The sequence below is a fragment of the Lepisma saccharinum genome, chromosome 26, assembly GCF_977018435.1.
Source record: "Lepisma saccharinum chromosome 26, izLepSacc3.1, whole genome shotgun sequence".
NCBI lineage: Eukaryota > Metazoa > Arthropoda > Insecta > Zygentoma > Lepismatidae > Lepisma > Lepisma saccharinum.
The window spans coordinates 56,964,710-56,979,107 of record NC_139254.1 but is presented as its reverse complement, the minus strand read 5'-3'; the positions used below and the strand labels follow the sequence as shown (position 1 = coordinate 56,979,107).

Genomic DNA, 14,398 nt, shown 5'->3' with positions numbered 1-14,398 from the left:
TGGCTAAATTTTCGAAGATCGGGATAGATGATGATATGAGGAAATTGATGAATAGACACTCACAAACATCCATGCCCAGGCTTGGATTCGAACCCAGCACACCTGGCGTCGTAGCGCGATGTGCTAACCACTTCTCAACTTGGGCGGGCGCAACATGAAATGTTCTGACTCACACCTGATGAGACGGATGGTATTCGACGCCTCTCACACTGTTGGCATCGTTTTGTGGATAATCTCGGGAACTACCTTGAGGGTTCATAGGGCGATTTCTTTGCTCCCCTTTTGTGTTTTTACTGGCAATATAGCCCTCTGACTAATACACACATGTAGAACGAAACTTTTTCAATGTCTTTTTTTTGTAGTTCCCTATTAAACCCTGGTACACATGACTTGCCTTGAACATACGTTGCACAATTCAATAAAGTTCCCTCTTCCATTTGAATATTTCAAATTTTTATGCTGTTCTTGCATTCTTGCGAAAAAAAAAATAGTTTGCATGACTTATGTCTCCACCCTAGTATTTATTGTTATAGGACTTATTATGTAAATCAAGGTCCTCCTCTGAACTTAAGAACCAAGCACAAGAGGTGCAGGTAAAAGAGAGTCATATATTGCCCCACCCTCCATCTTTTCTGAAGAAGAGTTGTACAAATATCGTTTTTAGAAAACCTTGAGACAGAAAACAAACTTCTATTTTTATTTAATTTCAAGCTTTTTGTCAACTTGTCAAATATTTACACACTTGTAGAAAAACCTGGCTTTCAAATTCCATTTACTTTCCTGATGCTTAGAAAAAGACCTACGCCAACGCGTACAAGATTGTGTTTGACCATTCCACTTTGAACGGACCTCTCTGTTTACAAACCCCTCAAGGTATGTAATTAATTACTTGTTTATTCGACTTTTTCCTGGCTTACTTCATGAAGCAGTGAGAATAAGTTTCCTCAAAAGAAATGCGACGAAGGTGAAGTTAATATTTTCGTCTTGTTTGCATTGGAGAAGGGAAGCTTCATTTGACGAAGAGGAAATAGGGAACCATGAAAGAGAGGGAATATATAGTGTTCTTCTTCTTCGTGCTGCAGGTCTGGTACCCATGGGCGTGCGCACGGGTGCAAGAAGGGGCAGTTACCCTTTAATATTATCACTTAGAAATCTAGTGTAGAGAAATCTTATTGAAGCATATAATAGACTTTAAAAATGTAAATACGTATGTTCAACCCATCGAAAGGCGCTAGCAGCTACGGGGGAAGAGAAAGGTGCATTAATTTCTAAATGTATAAAAATGGATGGATGTGTGTATATATGTATGTTTGTCCATAATTCTCGAACGTCTGGAGCAATTTCAACCAAACTTGGTACACATATGACTTACAATCTGAGAAGAAAGCCGTGTGAGTAAGACACCCCTGACATGACTAGGGGTGGCGGTGGAAATGGGGTGACATGTAAAAATAATCGAAAACGGCCGATATTAGTGTGGAATCCATAGTTTTCGGGGTCGCTAGGATCAATAATGACACTTCCAATACCGTTCAACTCCAAGACAACCCTAGGGATAGGGGTGGGAAGGGCTGACATGTAAAATGACCGACATTAGTGTGGAATCCATAGTTTTCGGGGATGCTAAGATAAATAGTGACACTCCCAATGCCGTTCAACTCCAAGTTCATTTTACACTATAGTTAGATTCATTATTTTCCTCTAATAGAAGATTGGGATACATAGATACCCGGGTAATGCCGGGTAATCAGATAGTTACCTATGACATTGAACTATCCAGCTTCGTTCTATAGCAAACATCTTTGTTATTAAGACTCACATACACTTTATTTGTTAGTTGTGTTACATCTACGTGTCTGCAGAATAAATTGCCCATACATTGGAAATAAGTAGCTGCAATTGGGTGACAAAAGTCGTGGGGAAAGGGTGGCAAAAAGTGTTGTCTCCAATGCACCCTAATCGCAGTCACCGTTGAAAATTAATACATTATGTGTAGTTGTTTGAATATGTTCTAGGAAACGAAAAAGGAGGGGTCAAAGAACTTGGTGCCACGGAAGATTGAATTCTTCCAATACAGTGATTTTCGTCGGGTCCGCACAAACTCTACATACGCTCCAATTCCTTAACCACCAATACAATAAAACAGCTCGATGAATGGAGATTTTTCTATCTCAAATTAAACTTTCATAAGGCTTTGCCCCTCCTACTCAGAGGGTTTGCGCACGCCTATGAAGGAAACCAATGGCCGTTCTGCCACTACAGAAATTTATCATTCCTAAAATTTCGTTTTCGTTTTGGCCTGTAAATTAATAATTTTAATAATAGTGTTCCTTGTATTAAGTACTGAAAACGAGCGGGAAGTCAGAGAAAGGCTTGACACCGAAATTGCTAAAAGCACATATATTGATTAGTTTTTATTGTTTTCTGGGGATGCTAAGGGGAACTGGTGTTTCTGAGTGTTCTCCCTGCTCCTCTCTGTAGCTACACCGTCTGGTAGGATAAACGTTTGCGTTTCTTTCTTTACTAGCCATTTTTTCATGATTCTTGATTTCTAAGTACGAAAGAGAGAAGAACTTCATAAAGTGTTTATCCAAATCTTATCAAAATAGGATCTGTTGTTCCTAAGGAATTATAGTTTTTGTGTTTTTAATTGCATTCAGGTGCGCAAGCATTAGAGACTGGGCAAACCCCAGAGCTTCTCATGCAGGATATCGCTGTAAAAAAATGACATGGAATCAGCCAAACTGTGAATCGAATCCTGGTCTTCCTAATGATTATACCGGGTTTTCCAAAAGTACTTCCCACATTTAAATTCTCTATAACTTTGTAAAGAACAGAGACATTTCAGTGAAACAAGGTTTGTTCTTCACAGCAGTCTTTAACGTTTAACCTGACAACACTGCATGTCTGAGCACCATTCACGTCGATGCATTCCTGCGATCTCGTCCTGAAAAAAACAAAATGGCTTTCCGGCTCTGCGATGTTTGCAGATACGATACGTATATTTGCTTTGAGTCATCCAGATCTCTTGGCTTTTCCGCCTACGCTTCCATCTTGGCATCCCCACACTCAAAAGTAACACGGATCCAGATCTGGCGACCTTGCGGGCCATGATGTGGGTTGTCTGCCTCCGAATTCTTGATCCAGGACGTTTCTGACTGCAAGAGCGAAATGTGGAGGTTCCCTGTCTTGCTGGAAGTGCACGTTATCCTTAATACCAAGTGCAATCAGCTGGGGAAGGAAGAACGGCTGCAGCATGTTGAGGTCGGTGGCGCCCGCACGATAACTTCCTCTGAGAAGAAAGGCCCGGTTAGGTGATCCATCGGGCTTTCCCTCTCGAAGGTTTGGAATTCGCGCACCAGAACGCACGATTTCAGCTCTGTATACGTCATTATACGATTCTCCTGAATCGATGCCATCTTGACATCACCTGTTCTCTCGCACTCACGTGATCCTCTCAACTTGCAGTTTTGCCAGGTAAAACTATAAAGACTGCCGTGCGGTACAAACTTTATTTCACCGAACATCTCTGTTCGTTGCAACGTTATAGTGAGAAGGATTTTAGGAATACCCTGTACTATCGCAGCTCTTTTATAAGTAGTACTACTGTATTTAAATTATAAACATTGTACTGGCGTAATTTGATACAGTAATATTACTATAATTAATTAAATAAACTGGCCTAACCATAAATTTCTGAACCCGTCGTTGACGCTTTCACACCCAATTGACAAAGGACACGTGACACATGTCTCTTGCTACTCAGTAAACAGAATGCAGCCACTGCACAGTGTGGCGGGGCTATGGTGCACAGGGACGATGCATTTGATTCCATAGTCACCGATCGACACGTGTTTTGCGTCACTCGTACTGTTTTTTGTGAATTCAGGTGAAGAGTCCGAGACGAAAAGTTGCCGCATAGGGGTACATCCGTAGAGAGACACGTCACCGGATGTTCGAAATTGAGTTACACGTGAAATAAACAAGGCGGTAGATGTAGAACAACCTTCCACCACCCGAACCACCAATTTCCTATTCGTTGCTCTCTTTTTCTTTTTTTCCCTATTTTCTCCCCCTACTCCTTCCCCCTCTCTTTGGTTCCCTTCTCAGATTTGAACCGTACGTCACAATTAAGTTTATGAAACCAAGAACAACATCGATACGACATGGAAACGGCACTCTATTATCCTTTGTTTCCCGGCTCAACTCCAGATCAGTGTTGCCAACCATTTGCATGAAAATATCCCTAGGGACGTAAGGCACAAACAAACTGATCTTTTTGCGGCATATGTTATTTTTCGTGCCACTGCGATGGCGCCTTCGCAATGTAATAAAGGGGTCCCGGGTTCGATCACCGTTACAAATCCCACTGAAATGAATGACAATGAAGAGACATTGAGCTAGATATACAGTGCGTTCAACGAAAAACCGTGCGTACATTTTAAAACCGGCCCCGAGCACAAATATGTGAAATGTTACATTTTGTGACTGGTATATATGCAACCCAAATGCCAATCGTGCGTTTTAGGTTGCATAACTGTCAGGAAACCTAAGATTAGGTTTGGTTATGTTAGGTTAGGGCATGTGGAGTGGACCTTAGACTAGTGAACGCACTGTACCTTAGACTAATTACACAGACGTGTACGTAGATTTGAGTACAATGATAGCATTTTAAAGTGTGTTCCGAAGGGGGCAAGAAAGAACAAAATCCCTCTGAAAAATGACGATGAATTCATATATATATACAGCATGTCCCAAAATGATTAACCTGATTTCAGAGTGATATAACTTTTCACAATTTTCGCCCAATTTTGATGTTCCTCTGCAGGTAAATTTGTGCTGTATTCAAGTTCTTGTTGCTGTGTGTTCCACTTCCCAGTCCGTTGCTAGGAGTGCTGTAGACGCTGATTCTGTGAAATGATGTCGGCACGGGAGAAATCTTCTGAAACTATCTGTACCAGATGTGGACAAGCAGTTACAAGCGTCCCCCCAAATGTTTACCAATGTTTTGGCAGGTGATTAAGTCCCGACTGTACAAATTCCGCGTCGGTGGTTCAATTGTTGAGTATCTAAAGTAAAGATTGCATTGCAGTTAAAACTTTAATCTTAAGCGTATTGTTGTTTAAAATATCGGGTTTCCAACTACATGTAATGTAAAGTTACAAGCAGTTTAAAGCAGGGTAATTATTTTGGGACACGTTCTATATTTCACAGTCATAATTTCAATTCAGTTCAAGTAATTTGCATCCGTTATTAAAGAGAACAGGTGACTGCAAGAGCGACTTATACAGAGACACTTTAACAAAATCTATTATTCATTGAGCCGGCCCCCTTGGCGGAATGGTTAGCACATCGTGCTACGACGCCAGGGGTCCCGAGTTTGGATCCTGGCCTGGGCATGGATGTTTCGGAGTGTCCATTCATCAATTTGATCAAATCATCACTCATCCCCATCTTCGCAAAAGTGGCACAGGAAGCGAAGTACAATAAAGCAAATTAATCAGTTAAACGCTTATTGTTTGGGTTGTGTTGTTTGGGGAGAGAAAATAATACCTGTGCCTTGGGAAATTCTGTGGATGTTCGCATGCACACCCCAAACACAAATAAACTTGGAGAATCATTAAGCGGCCGACCTCCATATCGGAATGGTTAGCATAGGGCACTATGACCCTAGTGGTCCGAGTTCGAAACCCGGAATTGGCGTGGGTGTTCTTTGTAGGTGGCCCTTTATCAATTTCATCATGTCATTACTCATCCTCATCGTCGCAATTATCCAAAAGGGACAGAAAAGTGACGCTAAATAACAAAGATGAAGTCGAATGAAAATATGTTGAGTAAGAGGGGTTACGTTCAGGTTATAGTATTTCATTTTTAGAAAATTTTCACTTCAGCCAGAAATGTAAAAAAAATCGCTACGGTCGGGAATATATATATCGTCAGTTGGCAACACTCTCTCAACTTTCGGTTTCCTTCCATCCGAAAAGCATCCACCCTGTAGCTACAGAAATGAAAACGTGGTAACGCAGCGGATATACCGTTCGTAGATGAAGAGAGGAGGGGTTTGAGAAGCAAACGGAGTTTTTCCTTTTTTTGGAACGGGGTGCAATGCGGCTTGGGGCGCAGAAAAGAGGGAGAGGGATGCATGAAAGCCAACAAAACTTTTCCATTCGCAATCGCAGTCATGATATGTGGGACTGCAGAGGAGAGGGTGCTGCTATGCGTTCGGGTCGTCTCGTAAATTCCGCGTATTTTTCTCCTCTTGGCCAACGCGACAGGCATTCCTCGGCAAAGGAGATTGGATGACGCTTTGCCCGAAGACGAGACGACGCATAAAGGCCAACCAAGGAACGCTGTGTCTTTTGGTAGCCAAGGAACGCCAAGATCCTGTGCATTCTTATGGTACGCCACGGCGACATCCAAATATAAAAGCACCAACATAAGATACCCGGCTAACCACATGCTTGCACTTCTATAGATAAATAGGGTATTTCTTACAAAGTCTCTTATACTCTGTCCCGCTCATCTGTGGAGCATGGCCGCGGCTAGCGGCAGAGAAGGGGGGAAATCGAGTGGGCAAAGCGAAGCAGTACACGCTGCTCCGAAGGATGGAAACTACAGTCGCTCCTTGCTCCCTCCCTCCACGCAATCCCACTCCCTCTCACGTGTTCTCTGGCGGAGTGGTAAGCACATCTCGTTATGGTGCTATGGGTCTTTGCTTCGAATCTGGCCACGGGTGGTCTTTGTGAGTGTCCCCTTTTCAATTTCTTCATTATTATCACTCATCCTCGTTGCCACGATTAGCCAAAAGTGGCCTTCGTACATATAAACAAGGTTCTTCGAGCGCAGTGGTAACCCTTGAAATCAACTGGTTTAGTTTGATTAATTGATTTGGTGTTTTAAGTCCACTTTATGCACAGTAAGGGCTAATCGGGACTGGACCTCCACATGATATCGAACCCGCGACCCCTTGATTACAAGGCGACGACATTACCGCTGCATCATCGGGGATGCCCTCAACGGGTTTAGGGTCCGATCTATTCAAGAGGTACATTTTCAAGTAGTTCTGTTTCCACGTAAATATCTGTGTTAATACAGGGTGACGGGGATAGAGGTATACAAGAATAACTGCTTATAATGCGAAAACTGCTCTTTGTATTGTCTCGTAGTGAAGTTAATCGATTGACCATCGAACCAAGATTTCAGTAGTCTACATGGAAAATCAATCGTATAGAAAAATACACACATATACAGGGTGTATCAAAAAGAATCATCCGATTTCAAAAGGCTATATTTAGGAAACCAATGAACATAGAACCTTGCTGTAAATTGAAAAATACATGTTGGAATATAAAGTTTTATTTACATAATGTTTACAATTGCTCAATATGTCTACCTCTGGATGCACAGCATACAACCACACAATGGTGAAATTCATCCCATACTTGAGGGGGCATGTCTGGTGTTACTGCAGTCACTGCTGTTGTTATGAAGTTTCGCAGCTCATCCACAGTTCTTAAAAGGAGGAGGAGACATATACGGGGTCTTTCATGAATCCCCCACAAGAAAAAATCACAGACAGTGAGATCTGGCGACCTCGGTGGCCAATGGTGTGAAGCCAAATTGGTAGGCTCCCTACGGCCTATCCATCGTTGAGGAAGCTAGCTCATTGTTAAGAAATGAATGAACATCCAGGTGGCAGTGGTGGTGCTCCATCCTGTTGGAATATGAAAGGGAGCCTACCAATTTGGCTTCACACCATGGGCCACCGAGGTCGCCAGATCTCACTGTCTGTGATTATTTCTTGTGGGGATTCATGAAAGACCCCGTGTATGTCTCCCCCCTCCCTTTAGGAACTGTGGATGAGCTGCGAAACCGCATAACAACAGCAGTGACTGCAGTAACACCAGACATGCCCCCTCAAGTATGGGATGAATTTCACCATTGTGTGGTTGTATGCTGTGCATCCAGAGGTAGACATATTGAGCAATTGTAAACATTATGTAAATAAAACTTTATATTCCAACATGTATTTTACAATTTACAGCAAGGTTCTATGTTCATTGGTTTCCTAAATATAGCCTTTTGAAATCGGATGATTCTTTTTGATACACCCTGTATTTTAGCATCTGTAAAGTTTATTAACTTTCTTGTCCTGGTTATTATGTACGTTGGTATGCCTCATTGTCAGTACAATTTGTAGGTCGACACTCATCCAAACGAATAGTCAAGCTCGTGCCAAGTGTTGACCAGCATTTGAGGCGTTATTAGCGCAACGATACCCTGTCTCAAATCACCAAAATCGTGAACTTTCTTTCCTCTTTTACACATCTTTAATAAAGCTACATGCAAAAAAGTGTAATGGAATCAGATCTGGGGATCTCGGTGGCCACTCAGTTTCTGCTCATGCGTGACTCAACATGTTTGTATATACAGTCCCGATTTGCCTATTCAAACTTTGACGAACTTTTGTCATCGTTTCTCAATCAGCAATCAATTATAGTGAACGGATTACTCAACATGAGTGGTTAATTATAAGAGACGCGTTCATTTCCATACAATAAAAACCAGAAAACTGCATGCTTATATGCTCTGGCATCTTGATCGACAGTCAGCATAACCCTCTGTGAGGCTGTGTGTACCTAGATCCTGTTTGTACATCTATTGAGCAATTGTACTACATGAAAATGCATTGCATTTAATTTGTACACACGGCATGAATTAATTATTAGTCCTTTGATACGTCATTTATTGAAACTCCTAATCTGTATCATTTGAAATGCATCTAGAGAAAATGAAGTGTTAAGATGAATAAAGAGACACACTGGAATGTCTTTTTTATACTTGAATTAAAATTTAATGCATTTTGTTGCATTATCAGTTTATTTTCCATGCACTTTTCAGTTACTCTTATTAACATCTTTGGCATCCTTGCTAAATAGTTGATAAATATCTGCAAACAGTACTCTCAAAACAACAAGTTCATAATTACTAACATTTACCACATTATGTATACTGTTATGTGTAATAATAGATAATATTATTTTCTGTATTTCATAAAGCAAACATTATTCTAAGAACACCCCTTATAATAATTAAATTTAAAGAATTAAAAACAACTTAGATTAATTTGAAACGACTAACGGAACTTAACCTACGGTTTAATAGGGATCCGAACCACTATGCACTTCCGTCGGGCAACGAACCCGGGACCTATTTATCACAAATCGATTACGTTATCCACTAAGCCATCGAGGAGTCACTTATGAAGTTTTGCAAGTCTAGTAATATAAGTTATGTTGAGGAAGCTCGAACATGAACCCAGATACCATAGACTGAAAATCCTGCGTCTAATCTCAAGACGCTAGACCACAGAGATGGTCGGAAACACTTTGACACTAGTGAAAAAAAGTAAACTTTTCTACAGAAGCTCGTTCTTACGCATGAAACCTATTGGGTGGTAAGGGGGCAACAAGGAAGGAAAAAGTGGTCCAAAAGAAACACATTGATTCCCGACGATCATCCACGCCTTAGAGGGCAATTTGAGAACCTGTTCTGGATCCGGGTCCCGCGGGAAGCGGAATGCCTGCATATGGTGGTTCGGTGAGATTGTGGAGATGAGAAAGTATGGGAGAGGTGCCCGCAGCGGGAACAATTCCAACTCTGAAGTTGCCTTGTTCCTCCCGGGAGGAATCCAGGACTTTTTCCAGCTGGAGGGAGTGGTCCAAGAACTCAGGGAAAGATACGATCCAAATGAGAGTTGGTGAATCTCCGCAGGGTCGGGTATGTAGGGATAGGACGATAAGCAAGCTTCCTCTCCTTGTGTTACAATTGCGCCGCTATTTCCTTCAGAACCATTGATATCTCGGTGGCATCTTCGCTGGATTATCCTGCGTACACAGTGCGAATAAATCTTTGCACTATGGCTATGAATTTTCGACGAAACTTTGTTTACAACCTTGTGATGCAAAGATAGGCTAATTGGGAATACAGTTGAATGTGAGATCAGAACCACTTAAAGTGCTTCAACAGCGGAGATACATTCTGGACAGGACGATAAGTGGAAAGCACATTCTCTTAGCTAAAAAAGAAGGCACTTAACGGACCAGACACGATAATTTTTATGCACAGTTTGAAGCGCAGACGGAGACAGCCCGACAAGAAATTTGAAGCGTTCTAACCGTAAGAATCGGGTAGGTTCGACGCGGGCCGGCTCCGTGAGTTCGGATGGTTTCGTCGCTCTCGTGTGTACTCGATATCATTCGGATGTTGCGCGCGCAACAAAAAAAAATCACTTCCGTTACGGCCCAGTCTACGCATCGCCTACAGAATTTTGGTCTAGTGCAAATGAATTGAAGTCTTCTTCTTTTATTCACATAAGGTGTGTTGAAAGAAAACATGATCATTGGCCACATTGTTTACAACAATCAAAAGAAAATCCCCTTGTGGTTCAGGCATGAGTGCCATTATAACCATTCCACACCGTAGGACACATCTAACATACAAACCAAATTGGTTACGACTTGGTCCATGCAGGGTCTAATCAATAGTTCACCTTTAAGGAGCATTTACAGTTTTCCAAAAACACGATAGTCGTGAGGGCAAAGTCATGGCTATAAGCAGGCTGTTTCAGCACTTTCCGTCGCCTTACATTCTGTTGTTCCTGAATCGTGCTACAAGCATGTGGACGGGCATTACCATGCCACACGATAATTCCAGTCGTGACATTCTTGGAGAGTAGCACGTGATAAAATGCTTTACCATTTTCCTGTGGACTTCTGCTGATGTATTTCCAACCGCTCCGAGAAATCGAATAACGAATAATACATTTGGTGAATTCTCAACCTAGTACACCATATTCGAATGTATCTGTACACTGTTGTGGTTTGGCGTTGAAATCATCGTTACTTAACCTTAGAGAATCAACTGTCTTGAGCTAAATTTTCTCGTCAAAATTTGTATCAGGACTCAATACAAAGCTGCCGCCTCACCTAAAGCTGGAACCACTTTCAGCATTTTGTATTTCCCAGAAAAGTTATTTTGAGTTCCTTTATGATCAGATAGACTAAACGCGACTAGACCTACAGTTTAAAGTGGGATGAAAATCACTTTGCAGCTTAGCTCCACCGAGGATATCATCTGAAACCCTTCATTACAAAGCGATAGCTTTACCTCAACACCATCGAGGTGTCCTCTTTATTATCTCATGAACTGCTATAGCTATAAATATCAATTTTGTTGGACTGATAGATTATAAAGTTGTTTTTTTTAATTTTTTTTTATAATTTTGGGTGCGTCAGCACTTAGGCTATTTTGCACCCTTCACATTATACGGGGGCCAGCCCCTTATCATTACAAATAACAACTCTAGCGTTGCATAACTAAACATCTTAAAATGTTCTGACTTCTGTTAAAAGCTGAGGCTGTAAACGAGCACTCAGCACACACAAGGAATAAAAACAGGACAACACACACAAAATTATACTGGCCATAGTGCCAGTCGCCAGAGCCTCGTTAGTCTTCAGTCCAGGGTGCACTACGTGGAAGAGAGGTTGATAAAGTATTTTGATTTTTCCACCTACGATCAATTGATAACAAAATATAGTAATGAACGAAGAGGAACTTTATTCTATAGCACCCTGGAGTGTTGATTTGTAAACATCCTAAACCACATTTAATCTCAACTATTATCTTTCCAAACGCTAGTGCCAATCGGAAGCGAGGAAAAGGTATTCTGGTGGACAGCGAGAATCCATAGGAATTTAGAGCAACGCGTGCATTGATGTTAATTCGTAGTTTAATCCTCCATTTTATGCAATGCCTTGTTAAAGAAGTCCGTTTTGCGCAAGTCCTTGTAGTGTTTGTTAGTGCTTACAAATTTTCCTGTACAAATTGGCGCCGACTTTAGAGAGGCAATGCACTTTCTGCCCCCAGCCAAAATCTTTTCTCTCCAATATATATATGAAGTTGCAGCCTCTGCCCGTACCCCTAGATTATATTATATAGTGCATAATACCCATAGTACTATACATAGTAGTTATATATGTATATATAACTGAATAACTGAATATTTAGTTATTACAACACATGTATCTATTTATTTACATTAGAGCATACTTGGAAACTATAGTACGTTACAGTACATCGTTTGCCCTGTGCATTGTCGTTCGTGCATCCACACACGAGTCACTATACTCTGTCCTGGGATTCTCTGAATTAACACCGCGTATAACGTTAGAGAAAGGGGGAGCTAGTGGGCGGAGCTGAGCAGTGCACGTTGTTGGATATGGTTGCCGCGTTGTCCCCTACATGCCCCATCTTTTCTCTTAGGAGTTAATTGGCCGAACACTTCTGAGTTACTACTTGCACAGAGGACTCGTTTTCGTTCGCTTACTCATACAGATTTCTGGGACAGCACTGTAACTACATCCGTTCACATCAGCCAATGCGCAACAACTGTCTGGCGAATTCTAGCGAACGTTCCATTTGACCTTGAGAGCAGGGATGCCAACCAAGAAAACGAAATCATTCACAAGCAACCAAATACCGGACTGCTATCAGCACGGTTGCAACAGGATGATTGCAAGTAGGGGTACGGGGACTTCTTGGGCATTGTGCAGTGGGGTGCATACACACCAAGCAAATTGTCCATCACCACATGGTTTCTCCTTGTTTAGCCAATGAGAGCTTCAAAAATTGGAACAAAACGCCAAACAAGCAGCTGCCAACCCCTGCACCAGAGAACGTAAGAGTCCATTGCTTACAAAAACATTGGATGCAAGTGAAAATTAACAAAATTAATTACCTGGCATAACCGTCGGGGAAATCATCAAGAAGTTAATGCAAGCAGCGCCTGTCCCGTGGCCGAAGAGCGTCACGTTGCTTTGGTCTCCTCCGAACAGGGCGATGTTCTGCTGGACCCAGTGGAGCGCCGCTATCTGGTCCATGAGACCGTAGTTTGCAACGCGGGCCTTCATGTGAGGTGCTACGTTTGCGTTCAGGAAACCTGGAACGAGAAGGATGAAAACAAATATAATTTGTGCTTCCATATTAAACATGCAGGTACACAATATTAAAGTTACTACAGCTATTAATTGAATGTATTCCTAGCGGCGAATGATAACAGTGATGTCAGCCGTTGAAAGCCAGAATTTTCTTTCTAAACAATACTAATGTTGACACTCGATAAATCAGAATTTTCTTCAGAAATCATCATCAGTGTGAAAGTGACGACAGCACTTGAAAAACTAGGATCTTCACAACTCACATTCAATGCTTTCTAAAGTTCAAATTCACTGATATTGCTACTTTGTGTTTAAAGCGTTGATATTTAAAGAACACGACGATAATAATACTTAAACGTTCAACTAAGAGAAATATTTAAGACAGCAGCATTTGCAGTTGCAATTGTTATTACCAGTTGAAGTGACTGTAGCACACACACACACACACACAAGAAAACTAAACGATGATAAGATGTAACGTTGTTGACGCAATTAATTACCCTACAAAGTTAGAAACAACGGTGACGGGAGACGATGCGCTGAACACCTTTTCAACCAAGTATAGAAAATGCGCTTGGCAGAAAATGGCCTTCAAAGGGGTTTGTTTTGATATTAGTAGGCAAACTAAAAAATGCAGAAGAGCGAATAAATATAAGGCAAATTAAATCAATGCCCAAACCAAATTACCCGAAAGACAATTTTGTAAATATGTCAATAGAAATCTTAGTAGACATTTCTACCTTTCCCTTATTCGTCCCGTATTCGAGTGTGGTGTTACTCTTATTTATGGCGGTAACTTAACTCATCTGAAGAAACTTGAAACAATCCAAAACAATTGCTTAAAAACCATTCACATGCACCCCCAAGAAAATAATTCCCAACAACTGCGCAAGATATACAACAAACCCATAGTCACTTCGATATGTATACATTATATCTACCTGAATAAGGTATTCCATAGTATACATAACAAATCATCTCCATTGCATCATAGGCTTAAGCTCCGCTCTGAGTTCAGCAGCCGAAACAACAGACCTAGTAATTCCCAACACTCCCGAAGAAGGTCAAACTCAGTACCAGCAAAGAGTAGTTCTGTCGTCTTCTATGTGTACATGCCTATAAATTCTACCTCTACAAATATTATTTTCCAACCATTCTCAGCACACACATATGTTTTAAAATTTTCAAGCCTGTACTTCGAACAGTAATTCCACACACGCTCACATACAAATCCACACACCCTTCCTTTCTTCAAAATATGTATAACTCTCAAACTTTCTTTATTTCATTCCTACTGTAGAACACTTTATATACTCATGTAAATTCATAACATTTTCCTTAGATGTAGCTTTTACATATGTTTTACTACATAGTGCATCAAATCATTATTTGTATTA

The 14,398-nt window shown here is 41.2% G+C and overlaps 1 protein-coding gene across 1 annotated transcript in view; it reads right to left on the bottom strand.

The window, feature by feature from the left end:
• Positions 1-14,398, bottom strand: part of LOC145979739 (neuroligin-3-like) — a 122,164-nt gene that overhangs the window by 76,961 nt on the left and 30,805 nt on the right. Inside the window, exon 2 of the mRNA XM_083112724.1 lies at positions 12,803-13,003. Coding sequence (XP_082968850.1) covers positions 12,803-13,003 — 201 coding nt within the window. The remainder of the gene's footprint in view (positions 1-12,802; positions 13,004-14,398) is intronic.